The sequence below is a fragment of the Mustela erminea genome, chromosome 10 (assembly GCF_009829155.1).
Source record: "Mustela erminea isolate mMusErm1 chromosome 10, mMusErm1.Pri, whole genome shotgun sequence".
Classification (NCBI taxonomy): Eukaryota; Metazoa; Chordata; class Mammalia; order Carnivora; family Mustelidae; genus Mustela; species Mustela erminea.
The window spans coordinates 55,635,087-55,650,308 of record NC_045623.1 but is presented as its reverse complement, the minus strand read 5'-3'; the positions used below and the strand labels follow the sequence as shown (position 1 = coordinate 55,650,308).

Here is a 15,222-nt window from a genome sequence, read left to right as displayed (position 1 = left end):
CTCACCTTGTTGCCTAATCTCTGCTGGTTTCTGGTTACTGTGTATGGATGAGGTGGTATCAGACCTTAGATAAACTGAAAAATGAGTTAAGGATTAGGAGTCATTAGGATAATGGATTGATGGATTATCTATTGTGTTTCTGTAAAGAAGAGAAGACCCAATTCAATGTGATTTGAATTCAATCAGCCATAGTATGGTTATGGATAATTTACTGAACTTTTCTTAGTTTTAGTTTTCAATATTCTAAGTTGAGATAATAATATAGGGTTGTGCATAGGATTAAATGACAATAAGTTCAAAGTGCTTACTTAACTCAATGCTTGAGATATAGTAAGTATTCAGTGAATGTGAACTATTTCTTTCATCATTGTTGTTTTCCTTATTGAAGCTCAGAAGCAAAATACAACTTCCTATCCATATAACTACCATGAAAACTTTTTGTCAAACAGTTTCATTTATAAACATTATCTCAGGAACTATGGTTCCTTACTAGAAGAGCACTATCTTGGACTGCAAAAAACTATGCTCAAAATCATTTACTGCTTCTTACTAGCTATAGGATTGGGCAATTTGTAATTCTCCCAGAGACTGATCTGCAGCATGAAATTAACCGTATTTTCCTTGACAAGTGTTGTGAGGGGTAGCTAATACTGTATGGGAAGCAATATCTGACATAGGATCTGATATACTGATGATTGTTGAGACTGAATCTGGACTTTAATTCCTTTATCTATAAAATGGAGATAAGGATGCTCTTGCCAGAAGATTGTGATGGGGATTAAATGCAATGATAAATGTGAAAGCACTTTGGAAATTCCAAAGTACTATATAAAATAAATTATTAGTGCTATTGTTAATCTCCTATCACTGTTATTTTGATATATTGCTACTACTATAACTATTATTAATAATGGTAATAAGAATAATGTCTTTTTACTAATCATTTTTACTGTTTTTATTATTTCTAAGTCAAAAGTATAGATTCTGATTTTTTATATTTAAGAAATACTTATGTAAGGGGGCGCCTGGGTGGCTCTGTGGTTTAAGCCGCTGCCTTCGGCTCAGGTCATGATCTCAGGGTCCTGGGATCGGGTCCCGCATCGGGCTCTCTGCTCGGCAGAGCCTGCTTCCCTCTCTCTCTCTCTCTGCCTGCTTCTCCATCTACTTGTGATTTCTCTCTGTCAAATAAATAAATAAAATCTTTAAAAAAAAAAAAAAAGAAAGAAATACTTATGTAAGGAAATGGCTTGGAAATAACTTTTCAAATTCTTCATCCCAGAAGATTTTATTCAGAGACATATTTATTATACTTTAACCACTAAGTTCACATGTTAGCATGTAAAATTGTTCCTGAGTAAAATAGTTTCTACTTTCTTTTGTTTGTATTGTTTTTCAGTTCCAGTATAGTTAACATACAGTGTTACATTAGTTTTAAATGTAGCATATAGTGTTTCCACAATTCTGTACGTTACCAGTGTTCATCCTAAGTGCACTGTTGAGTCCCATTACCTATTTCACCCATCTCCCCACCCCCCTTTTCTCTGGTAATCAGTTTGTTCTCTATTGTTAAGAATCTACTTCTTGGTTTGTCTTTTTTATTCCTTTGTTTCATTTCTTAAATTCCACATATGAGTGAAATCATAAAGTATTTGTCTTTCTCTGACTTACTTTGCTTAGTTCCATCTGTGTTGTTGCAAATGGCAAGATTTCATTCTTTTTTATGGCTGAATAATAGTCTATTAGAATGAATATGTAACTTAGATACTCTTATATCTATAGATATCTATATCTATATATATATAAACATATATATATGTATATATATATATCTGTCTCATCTTCTTTATCCATTTATCTGTTCATGGACACTTGGGCTGCTTCCATAAGTTGGCGATTGTAAATATGCTGCAGTTAACAGAGAGGTGCATTTATCTTTTGGAGTTAGTGTTTTGAGGAAAATAACTTTCTTAATGTCATTTAAATCTAGTGAGCTTAAAAATTAGTGAAATAAAATAAGGGGTGCCCTGTTTAAGTACTTCAAGGCTATCTAGATGCCCATCACACTTCAGATAGTCAGCGCCAGCCTGTGGAAGGTCTCTACTCAGCACTGGTGTGTGACTTATCACTCAATGAAACAGACTGCTCAGGTGAAGTTGTTTGGTGTCTTTCATGCTGTTAGCTGTTGATAGACAGCCTATGTATCTTTGTGCTCTGAGATAATAATTATTCCCTGTTGCTTTTCCACTTCATGAGCTTTAGTCACAAATCCTGAGATGTTTGCCTATAAGTATGTAAGTCTCTGCCATTGTTTTTCTTCCATTTATTTCCTGATGTTGCCCAGCCTTCTCAGTTGAAAGCTGGGATTCACTCCATCAGCCACACAGGCTTTAATAGAAGTCCAAAAAGGTCCATTTTTTAGACATTATCCTAGAGTAATGTATGCCATATGTATAATCTTTTTTCCCCATCTGGAGGAATTTCTACTATAAGTAGTTCAGCTCTTGTGAAAAGACCATCAATATTTGTTATAGACAGTAGGACACTCTACACATGAAATAAAAGAGTCAGAAGACTTAGGTTTGGGCTCTTATTCTAGAATCTTTAGATGAGTGACATTAAGCAAGCTGTATCTTTCAGACTTAGTTTCTTTAACTTATAATTTGAATCCATGCTCTACCACTATATCTTATTGGCTGTGTTTTGGGGTTTAATTAAGATCAAAAACTTTTGTGCTTCCATGGATACCAGTAAAAAGTGAAAAGACAGCCATTAGAATGAAAGAAAACATTTGTAAGGGACTTTATTCTCAGAATATATTGAGAACTCTTACAATTTAACAATAAAAAGCCAAATAATCCAGTCAAAAAATGGGCAAAGAACTTGAATAGACATTTCTCCAAAGAAAACATACAAATGGCCAATAACCACCTGAAAATATGCTCAACACCATTAGCCATTTGGTAAATGAAAATCAGAACCACAATGAGACACCACTTCATACCTACTAAGGTGACTATAATGTAAAAGGCAGACAGTAACAAATGTTTGATATGATGTAGAGAAATTGGAACTCTCGCACATTACGGATGACGCAAAACGGGGAAGCCACTTTAGAAACAGTTTGGCAGTTCCTCAAAATGTAAAATATGGGGCTGCCACATCATCCAGCAATTTCACTCCTATGTATATATCCAGGAAAAATGAAAACACATCCACACAAACATTTGTATAGGGACATTGATCGTATAATAGCCAAAAAGTGGAAGCCACTCAGATGACAATCGACTAAAACAAAATGTGATAGATCCATGAAAGGGAATGTTACTTGGTATAGAAAGGAATGAAACACCAATCCATGCTGTAACATGGATGAACCTTGAAAACTTGATGTCAGGTGAAAGAAGCCCCGTATCATATGATTTCGTGTCTATGAAATGATCAGAATGGGCAAATCCATAGAAACAGAGGGCAGATTAGTGGTTTCCATGGGCTAGGGGAGGGTTATTGATTGAAGATGCAATTTCTTTTGGGGGTTATGGAAATGTTTGAAAATTGGGTAGCAGTGATAGTTGCACAAGTGCAAGTATAGTAAAAATTATTGAATTGGTTGCCTTATAAAGTTGAATTTTACAGCATATGAATTATAGCTCAATAAAGCTGTTATTGAAAAGAGAAGAAACTTACTATAATCCTATGGAATTGAAAAATAACATAATATGCCTCCTTTTTTCTTTCTAAGAGTAAACACGTAGTTTCTTGCTGTGGTTGTGGTGGTAAGTTAGCCACGTGCCATCTTTAACCATTCTCCTTATCAAGTCTCCCCAGATAGCCTTTGCTAATTTTATATTTCCTTCATAATCTAAAAACAATCCTTTATTAGCTTTCCTGAAAGGCATGATATTGCCTGCTTGTATTAAATGGACCAAATTCACTAATGCCCCCCTTTTTTCTGTTTAGTGCTTCTCAACATTTGTATTGTTCTCTAAACTGCAAGGAAAGATAAAGCCTTTCCTTATGGGAGAGGTACGTACACATTCACCGACTCACAATATTCTCATGAAAAGTACTCTTATTGAATTATAAACTATAGGACACCTATCTTCTTTCTTATAGCTGTAAGCATGTGGACTGACTGATGTTTGTTTTTATTAATCAATGAATTAACTTTTCAATAAATATTTATTGAGTACCTACTTTACGCTCAGCATGAAAGTAGGCACTGATTGGTAAAACAGTGGAAAAAATGCAGGAATCGTTTTTCTCATGGAGTCATAGGCTAGTGGGAGGGTATAGTTCATACACACCATACATTAATGGTATATGTTAAAAGGTGATAAATTCCGTGTACAAAAATAACAAAGCCAGCAACAAGGACTAACAGAGCGCTCTTTTGAGAATGTTGGGGTAGAGTAGGGGTGATCAGGGAGCCCTCAATTTCAAGGGGACATTTTAGCGTGACTTAAGTGTGGGAAAAAGTCATAGAGCAAACTGGGGAAGAGCATTTTAAGTTGAGAGAATATCCACTGAAAAATTCCAAAGTCAGAAGCACGCCTGGCATGTTCTAGAAACAGCAAAGGGCCACTGCAGCTTAAACAGAGTGAGGAAGGGCACCTAATGAGCTGTGGGGTCAGGGAGATGATGAAGATTCTGTCTAGGGCCTCATAGACTATTGTTAAGGACTTTGGCTCTTGCGGTGAATGCAGTGGGGACCAATTAGGTGTTCAGCCAATGAATGATGTGACCCAAGTTAGGTTTTTAAAGAATTACCCTGGTTGCTATTTTGAAAATAGACTGCAGTGGGGCAAGGACACAAGAAGAAGTCCAATTAAAAAGCTGGCTTTCATTTCTAAGTTTTGATTTCTCTCTCTCTCTCTCTCTCTCTCTCTCTCTCTCTGTGTGTGTGTATGTGTGTTTATATACTTTTTAAAATTTTTTTAATACCTGTCTCTACCATTGTGTAAAATGGGTCGGCTTCTCTGAGACACTGTGAGGTTTTGAAGGTCGAAATGTGAAGGCAGATCTGAAATACAGAAACCAGGTATCCCTTTAGGAGCACGGATCCAATTAAAATACATGATGATCAGGATCCAGAAGGGTGATAAATAAGACGAAGTCTTAAAACAAGGGACAAAGGGGAAGCCATTCAGACATGTGTCCTCATTCGATGCAAGCTGGTGTTTGTTAGTGAGAGCCAGAGCAATGATTACATTCTGCTCAGAGATTCAGAATGCTGAGACCCTTGTCCTCTCTGTTGAATGTCTCTGGGGTATAATTTATCATGCTGGGAGATGCCTTTAGTTCTTCAGGGATCTGAGGATCTTTGAATCTGTTACTGCTGTGCTGTGTTAATGATGATCTCAATGGCCTTCAGGGGCTATTGTATCTGCTTAGAGGCCGGTCTTCATGGGCCAGAGGTGGAAGTTTAAACACATACTGGCATGCTCAGAGCAGTCAGGGGTATTGGTCCCAAAGCTGGGTGAAGTTGAATTCATTATTCCAGTCCACTGTTATTTCTTTGTGTAACGTAGCCATTTTCTGTACTCTGTAATCTCCTGTGATGAAAAGGGCTTATAATCTCTCCAGGGTTTTCTCCTTTGTTGTGGTCTAACATATGTCATTCAGGAAACCTGACCCCATGTGTTAGGTGTTCTTTCATCGTGCTCTGAATGGACTAAACAATGCAGAACGAGTCAGACAAGATGTCTGATAGCTCCAAACAGGATGCAGAAGGTAGAAGGAGACAGACTTTTATTTGATTAATCTGATCACTATTTCAGTTCAAAGAAAACCCGAAAACATGTTGTCATATCAACAGGCGTGGTGGAGAAAATGCAAAATGAGAGAGAAAACAGAGAATACTTTTAAAGGGAGATTTTCCAACCCTTTTGGAGACTCAAATTCTTTCCTTCTCTGAGGTAAATTGGAAGAAATGCTACACACACCATGGGAGCTATCACTCAGATTTGACTGCAAATCGATTTTCTCATTTGGTATCTAAAGGAAACTACTGATGATGTTCCAGTTGAATGCTTACATGTTGATTGCTAAGTCATTTGTATTCGTCCTGAAAATGATACCTACTCTGCGGTGGAAAGTGGCATGCCTTCGGAAGGAAAAATAAAAGGACAAAGAGCTAAGCAGCAACTATGTGGCAGCATTAACACAGGGAAATTAATGAAAATAAATTAAGTTCCCGAGTGGTGGGATAGAGATAGAGCACCAGCTCTTCGGGATGTTCCATGTTAGTGATTTGCTTCTTCCCCTGCGACACTCGTGGATATGGTAGGTGTTGTTAATGCTCTGAAAAAACAAACTTTACCTGTCAGTTCAAGGACAGGGCTGGGACATGGTTCCATATTCAAAAGCACTGAATCGTAAGAAATTCAAGATGTGTGAAAAGACTATGTTCTGCTTTGTAAAATTATATGATTTTTTTTAATGGAAAGTACTTGAATATATTCATATATTAAAAATTCTTTCAATTGTCTTTTTTTCAAATTCTAGAAGTAGATCATGAATTGAGTGGAGTTTTTCTTTAAGAATCAGTTGATTCCTCAGGCAAGGGTAAAATTTGTGAATAATACTTATTTTTCTTGACTTGAAGTTTTCCTCAGCTTGCATTAAGGCTATTTTTAAAAAGCTTTTCAATATCAGACTCTTACAAAAAGAATTTAAGCTAATGAGCAGTTGCTATAAATTGTAAAGGTTTTTTAACCACTCTCGAATATCTGTTTTTATGTGCTTAGTGAAGAGTTGAATATTTTTTTAATCTTATTTTTTAGAGCTATGTGAGAGATGGAAATACTTTGCATTGTTTCAATATTTCTCTTGTGAACTGTGTCTTCATTGTGAGAGTTAAGACACTGAGGAACACAGAATTATGGGTAGGTGGGTGACAACGGGTAACATAAACTAGAACCAAACGACAATTTGTGTGGTTTTGCACTGATTTACTCCTGCGTCATCTCATAGTCCCAGGTTTACATATGCATCAGAACAGGAATATGAGCATACATCTTAAACATAGACATTGCTTGTCTGAGGTTTATTTAACTTTCTAATTGCTCTGAATGCTTGTGCTTCAAAAGGACAGAAATTATGGCTGGCATAATTTTTTTTTTTTTGCACAGTGCATAGCACAGTCTTCTGACAGTTCATTCAACAAATACTTTGGGTGTTGATGAGTAAATCAGAAAAGCAAAGTACTCTTCCTCTTAATTTTGAGTATAATTAGTTCTCAAGAATCAGACCACAATTTTTCCTGATTACATTTTTTTTCTAGGATTAGTTGATAATAGGAGGGACATGGAGGGAAAAGGAAGTTAAAATTTTTACTGTCCCATAAAAATGGAATTCAAAGAATGCCTGGGTGGCTCAGTTGGTTAAGTGTCTGCCTTCAGCTCAGATCACGATCCCAGGGCCCTGGGATTTAGCCAAATGTTGGGCTCCCCAGTCATCCGGGAGCCTACTTCTTCTTCACCCTCTCACTCTGCCTGCTGCTCTCCCTGCTTGTGCTCTCTCTCTCTCTCTCTGTGTCACATAAATTAGTAAATAAAATGGAATTCAAGAGAGAATTGGGTCAAAAAAGAACCCCTTTTATTGCATTTTGATATAACTTTAATTGGAGGCAGTCCTGGAGTAGAACTTCAGTGGTTTGTAAAAGAATACAAAGGAGATGATTTCTTAAAACTGGAGAAACATTTGGTTAGACAGTTAAACACGTTTCCTGATGGTTTCAGAGCTATGATACACTACTAATGTCATTGTGCATTTCTAAAAAGAGGACATGTTTTAAAAAGGAAAAAGTAATTTAAACTTACCTAACTATAAAACCTCTGGGGGAGCAAAATACCTATTAATATCTTCATGGATCTCTGGAAAACAGTTTGAGTGATGTGCTGTTTCCATGAAGCAAACACTGCCTAGAGAACAAGATCATTGTGAGTGAAATTCCCAGCTTCATTGTTTACCAGCTGTCTGACCTTGTCAAGTCTGAGTGTTAATTTTCTTGTTTGTAAATGAAATCATAATGCTTCTCTTGAAATGTGAAAATTAAGTGATGTGATGTGAATCACCCAACAAAGTTCCTGGCACATACGAATAACTCAGTAAATACTTAGTTTATTTTAAACATGAAATATGAAAACTTATATAGACATTATTTGTCTGATGGTGATATTTAAATGAGATGTAAAAGTACTTCACACAATGCCTGGTCCAAATAATTAACTCAACAAAATTAGCCTCTTTAACTCCTCATCTCATCACCTTAAGGTTATTTATAAGTTGGTTAGCATTTCATTAAAAATCCAGGGGATTTTTGGTAATGACATGCTGTTTAAATCAACTTTTTGAAAAATGGCACTTACCTCTTAAAATTGAAAATATATTTATTCAGCACTTACTATAATGCTAGGTACTGTGCTAGGCTTCTGGGATCCATCAGAGTAAAACCAGAAATAAATCAAGGATTAGAGATCAGTGTGTTAAAGCAATAATATATGTGGGCACAGCCTGCTTTGGATACATTTATATCAGATTGGGTCATAAAGAAGGAGACCCATAACTACAATTTGGAGGATTAGTAGGCCATAACGAGACAGAGAATAAGAAGAAAGACTTTCCAGGCATAACATAGCTTAGCATGACTCATTTTGGGAAAAAACTGTGGGTGTTTCAAATTCTTTAGAAGGGAGATGATTGCTTGAGACAAGCACTGAAGACAAACAAGTCTGGCTGCATAAGCCCTCATAGTAGCTATAAATTTATCCTGAAAGCTGTGAGAAACCAACCATTAAAAGTCTTGAAGCCGGAAGGATAGAAGCCATTGGATGGGGCCAGCCCAGGGAGGCAGAGATTGGGGACTCCCACAGAGGTAGAGTTATATTCTATTTTTGGAGGAAAAAATTTCAGACAAGTGCCACTAAGCCCAGAAGAGTCCATTTGCGTTTATCTGTAATTTTTGAGGTAACCCAGCTCAGTCAACTCTTAGATGGGAATTTGCAGTGATTAAAATGGAACTTCACAATTCGACTGTTGAATTTTAAGCGGTAAAATGTTTCTAAGGTTCAACTGCTAAAAGCTTGGAAACCTGCCTAGAGTATCCTTGTAAGCCTTCTATGTGATATTTATCTTTTTTTATATAACTCCTTAAGAGTTAAGTGCAAAATTACCTTTTTTTCCAATTGACCCCATTTGACTTACATATTTTTTAAGTTAATTTATCTACACCTATTTTTCTTACTGAAAAATACTTATTTGCTTATTTTTCTTATAGCTAACAGTAAATTCAGGTGAGAAAATAAAATTGCTCTCCACATTTTCAATTACACTGATGTCAATTAATTATATGTAAACAATCACTTAAGTGCAGTAGAAAAACTAAACATTTACAGAATCCTGGTGGAAATCTTAGCCATGAGAAGAATTATTCTTATTGTAATATTACTTCACAATTTATTTGTGTTATATATATGACACTACATGATTCCCTAAAGTGGGGCATACCTACATTTAATATGTTTGGTAGGTAGGATTATGGGCTTAACCTGAAGTTGTGTTGACTTCCATGGCAGTCATACTAGAAGCTAATTTATAGACTAGTAAACATTTTCAGAAATCACCAAATACTTGTGTTTTTTTAAAAATAGTTGTTAAAAAAATGTATAGAGCCTGATAGAGTGTATTTGCCACTGTTAAACACTTCATACATGCTAATTTTCAAACTGTTGAAGAGCTAATTTTGCCAGCCATTAAGTTCTAATCCTATCTGTAATTCTGTTGTAAGGGATACTTTCTTTTAACTCCAAGAAGGCCCTTTGCATTAATTACCAAAGCCAACAGTGCTTGCGTCAGCAGCACACATACTAAAATAACCAAAGCCAACATGAGAAAAAAATGTGCCTGAGATCAGGTCCCTGTGATGAAGATAAAAACAAGCAAAATTAGAATATCACAAAAATTCAAATACATTATCTTTTCCTGATTGTCAGTGATAGGTACAGACAGCAAAACAAACAAAAAACTCATTTCAATTGACTATTTTATTTAGCTGGAATAAAAACTCTCAAACTTTCAAAAGTGCATTTGTGTTTTTTCTGTGCTGTAGAAGGTATCTTTCCCTTGAGATTTTAGCCACAGAAGAAGCAGAATGAGTGACTCCCTTGAGTATGCTTTGGTGAAGAAAATGGTATATAATATTTGAAGAATTACATTACATCTTCCTTCCTATGCTATTGGAAGGAAGTGCATACAGCTTGCTCTCGCACAGCCCCACACTTCTAAGTCAGAGGAATCTATCAGTCATCACATACTTGCTGTGCTCAGAAGGAAGCTAGGTGTCAGAGGTGTGCAAATGAAGGGTAAATGCGCTTGCCCCAAATTTAGAGAAGAATAAACATTTACTCATGAAATTGTTTCCTTGAAAAGTCAGGCAAATTTTGTTTGTTTGTTTGTTTGTTTCCAGGATAGAAAAGACCAAGAAGGAACACATATCCTTAATCAGTATTAGAAGCTACATAGTATGTAGTCATATAGGCTTGTTAAGCACAGATGGTACAGGCTATCAGATCTGTAGAAGATCTGAAATTAATTACCCTGCAAGTTGATTGCAAAAGGGATGTTAGCATGCTCCTAAGACTTTCCTCTCTGTAAAAAGGCAGCTTCTTCTTTTGTTGCATAGTTGAATGAAACAAAGGCAAAGTTTTCCAAACTGAAGACAGACAGAAGAAAAATTTGAAGATTGGAGGTCACTGACAGAGAAGCAGACAGCTAATCTGATGGGTAATGACCTGACAGGGCCCCACACCCAGAACCACAGATGTCATCCTGCAGTGGGGTGTAGACACTGTCTAAAAGCTGCTGGAACTTCCATTCTTGGAATATTACCTCAGAATTGCAGCTCCCCAAATTAAGCTCTGTTGTGCCACTCACAGTAAGTTAGTCTGATGGCCAAGACTTCCTTCTAACAGCAACATGGTAATTTAATCTTCTTCTGTTAATTGGAAGATTGAAGAAAATAAATAACTATACTTCTCAAATTATCCAAATGACTCTAGCACAGATGAAATTAAGCATTTTAAAAAGATAAGTCATAGAATTAATATCCTATCAAGACTATTTATATCAGCTAATTAAAAGCTAGCTTTTGAGTTACCAGGCCTTCTGAATTAACTTTTAATAAAACAATGCTATTGTATTTCACACATAATAGTTCTATGTCTAGCAAAATTTTTCTTGAATTTATATATTATCCAAACTTGGGTGTGGGTATATAAAAAGAAACATCCTAATCATAGCTAACCTCACAATTAATCTTTTTTTCTTTATGATAAAATAAAACTTCATTCTTTTTTTTTTTTTTTGAGTGTAGTTGACACCCCAAAAGACATTTTTCCAAAGAAGACATACGGATTGACAACAGATACATGAAAAGATGCTCAACATCCCTCATCATCAAGGAAATGCAAATCAAAACCAGAACAAGAGGGGCGCCGAGGTGGCTCAGTCAGTTAAGCGTCCAGCTCTTGGTTTCGGCTCAGGTGTGATCTCAGAGTCATAAGACTGAGCCCTGTGTCAGGCTCCGCACTTAGCAGGGAATCTGCTGAGATTCTGTCCCCTCTGCCCCTCCCCAACCCCCTCCTCAAAAATAAATAAATAAAAATTTTTTTTTAAGAGACAAAAACAAACCCACAACGAGGTATCACCTTACACCTGTTAGAATGCCTAAAATCAAAAGGACAGGAAATTTTAAGTATTGGTGGGAATATGGAGAAAAAGGAACCCTGATGCACTGTTGGTGGGAATATAAATTGGTGGAAAACAGTATTGAGTTTCCTCAAAAAAATTAAAAGTAGAAATGCCATATGAATCAATAATTCCACTATTGGATGTTTACTCAAAGGAAACAAAAACACTAGTATGAAAAGATACATAGACCCCCATCTTTACTGCAGCATTATTTAAGATAGCCAAGATATTAAAAGCAACTTAAGTGTCTCTCAGTGGATGAATGGGTAAAGAAGATGTGACAAATCAATACAATAGAATATTAATACAGACATAAAAACGGTGATATTATGCCATTTGAGACTACATGGATGGACATAGAGGCTAAATGAAATAAGCCAGACTGAGAATTAACTGAATATTCATTGAGGGTACTACTCTAGTCTGCTCTGTATTGAATGGCGCTGGTGATACAATAATCACTAAGTATTAGTCCTTGCTATGGTCCTGCCTGGGAGGTACTAGTCCTCTGGGGAAAGAGACAGATGCATGTCAACTGGAAGACAATTTGAGAAATGGAGAAGCTCCTTCACACCCCAAGAGCTAGTACAGGCTGCACAGAAGAAGATTTGCCTTAGTCTATGAAGATAATAAGGAGGACTTACAGATAGAGACAAACTAAATGCAAAGGAATGGAAACGGAACTGGTCATGGCTGGTCCAGGGAGAGAGAAATTCTATACTATGGCTTATGTGTATTGTTTATTTTCTGAACTCATTCCTTTCAAATTATTTCCTGCCCCAAGACTGGAATGTGAACTCCATGAGGGCAGGAAATTTAGTCTGTTCCATCAATGGCTATATTCTAAATGCTTTTAAGAGTGTCTGGCACACAGTAAGCCCAATAAATACTGCTTAAAAGAATGCATTGTGTGTGTGTGAGCATGTGCGCTTCCCTGCATGTGTGTGTTCTGTGACTTGGCACTTGGTTGCTCCACGAATGCAAGTGATTTAGGAGAACTGGACAAGCTTTGATCTTTGGTCTTCTTACCCTGTTGAGAATACCTGACCTAAAGGTCAGGTATTTAAAACTAAGGATCACTATGTAGCTTTTATTCTGACAGTAGCAAAGATTTAAAAACCTTGAAAGATATTTTGCTATCAAGAATTTGCCTAAGTGTCACAAGCTGCAGGCAGGAATAAAGCAAAGTTAGGCTGGTGTTCATTGCATGTTGAAACCAGATAGTAAATATTTTGGCTGTGACATTTTAGGAAACCCCATTCAAAAATATTTTGTATAGACCCTCCATGTTGATTTCAAGTAAGCAAGAAGAATACCCTGTGGACATTCTTAAAGGTAGAGTGCCATCATGGCTCAGTAAACGGATTTGGAAGAACTATCACAGGCTTGGGTAGATATTATGTTGCGGTAAAACAGAAGCATTTCAATCACGTAGTCAAAAATCATTTTCTAAGATACAAAGGACAAGTCCTGGAATCAGAATTATAGTTCACATTTAAAAATGCTGTAAAGTCTCATCACAGTGCCTACCATTGCTTAAAAAAAAGACAGTAGAAGGAAGAGGTTCTGTATGTATCTTTTATTCCCTTACACATTGCTTTAAAAAGCTCATGATTGGGGGGTGCCTGGGTGGCTCAGTGGGTTAAAGCCTCTGCCTTCCGCTCAGGTCATGATCCCAGGATCCTGGGATCGAGCCCTGCATCGAGCCCCGCATCGAGCCCCGCATCGGGCTCTCTGTTCTCTGCTCTCTGCTCGGTAGCGAGCCTGCTTCCCTTCCTCTCTCTGCCTGCATTTCTGCCTACTTACAATCTCTGTCTGTCAAATAAATAATAAATACAATCTTAAAAAATAAAATAAAATCTTAGGATTGCTGACACATTCTGAAATTACCATGTAAAATTTTCTTCTTCCCTCAAAATACCTCAAAATAGATGAAAATATATCATTTAAACATATTAAATGTTTACTCTATGCTCATTTAAGGTACTTCATACACAATCATTTATTCTTCATAACAGCCTATTAAGTATTATAATCCCTATGTAAAGGATTATAAACTGGGTTTAGGTGTTATCATTTTACTGATTTTTATGGAATGAATATGAACAGATTCTGAATACAAACTTGGGTCTGCATGATTCTAAAAGTCTTGATCTTCATAACACATGATAAAGCCTATTGTGTAAATACTGATTTCTTGATTGCTTATGACAGGGTTTTAAATGTTTGTTATTATTTATAAAGTTTTTAAATATTTAAATTGTATTTAATGACTACATTTAATTTTTGGTGGTCTTATAAACAGAAAAATCATATTTATTTTGTAGCTTACTTAGAAATATTTGGTGCTCTTGACAAAAAATATTTTGATTGCTTATGAAAGCAACAATCCACAAATTTTTTTTAAAGATTTTATTTATTTATTTGACAGAGATCACAAGTAGGCAGAGAGGCAGGTGGAGAGAGAGAAGAAGGGAAGCAGGCTCCCCGCTGAGCAGAGAGCCCGATGTGGGGCTTGATCCCAGGACCCTGAGACCATGACCTGAGCCGAAGGCAGAGCCTTAACCCACTGAGCCACCCAGGCGCCCCAACAGTCCACAAATTTTTATGGCACACATATTGTGGGCAAGAAGGCACTGTATAAGTTACAGTGTGTGCTGAAACTTATGTAAAGAAGGGAAAGACCCCCAAGGGCTTTAAAATTACATTTGAATAATGAAGCATATATGCTTAATATCTAGTCTCTGCATGTCAGTCATCTGTCAGAAGAAAATCCACCTTCACGTTTCACTGCTTTGATTAATTTAGAGCCACGAATCATTCATGTTTGCCAACCTTACCAGGGCAACTCACTCATATATTTCTTTGTTAATATCAAAGCACCATCAAATTGTGAGTAGCCAATGCTAGACTATCTAGGTGCCTGTGCGTGCTTAGAGAGAAGTGATTTTTCCCCCGTCTGTCTTGCAGTGGATAGTGGGACCATATGAGGAGGTTTGGAACACAGAATATAACTAATGATAGATAGAGAGACTGCATACAGAAACAGGAATTATATGGAGAAGACCATGTAGTATGGCATGGAGAAGGAAATTCTACCTTTCAACAAAAGGGGCCCTTCTCCATGGGCTGCTCACGTACCAAAAGTGTATTAGAGGAGGGGGGAAAAAAAAGCTAAGTACAAGCTAACCTGTTTGCTCACCATTAAATTTGCAATGTCTAGGATGACACAGTTGTCAATCAATATTTGTTGAATGAATGAATAAACAATTTAGGATGCTCAGGACATTTGGACAAGTGTAGTTGTCAATAAATGATTAATTGACTTCCTACATGAGTTGATACAGGCTCTTATCTCTGGCTTCACCACAGTTTTTGGATTGAAATGGATAGCTGTGCACTCCTTAGAAGAACTTGGAGCCCTCTTAATATGTGGATATTAAATGCCTCTTTCTCATCCTAATTCTTGAAGTT

At 36.6% G+C, this 15,222-nt stretch overlaps 1 protein-coding gene across 3 annotated transcripts in view; it reads left to right on the top strand.

The window, feature by feature from the left end:
• Positions 1-15,222, top strand: part of PDE4B (phosphodiesterase 4B) — a 447,018-nt gene that overhangs the window by 247,616 nt on the left and 184,180 nt on the right. Inside the window, exon 1 of one of the 3 annotated variants that reach the window (XM_032302836.1) lies at positions 6,218-6,282. The exons of the other annotated variants lie outside the window; for them this stretch is intronic. Within the exon in view, the coding sequence (XP_032158727.1) occupies positions 6,233-6,282 (50 nt within the window). The 5' untranslated portion in view covers positions 6,218-6,232. Of the gene's footprint in view, positions 1-6,217; positions 6,283-15,222 lie in introns of those variants that run through there. 3 annotated transcript variants of the gene reach the window in all.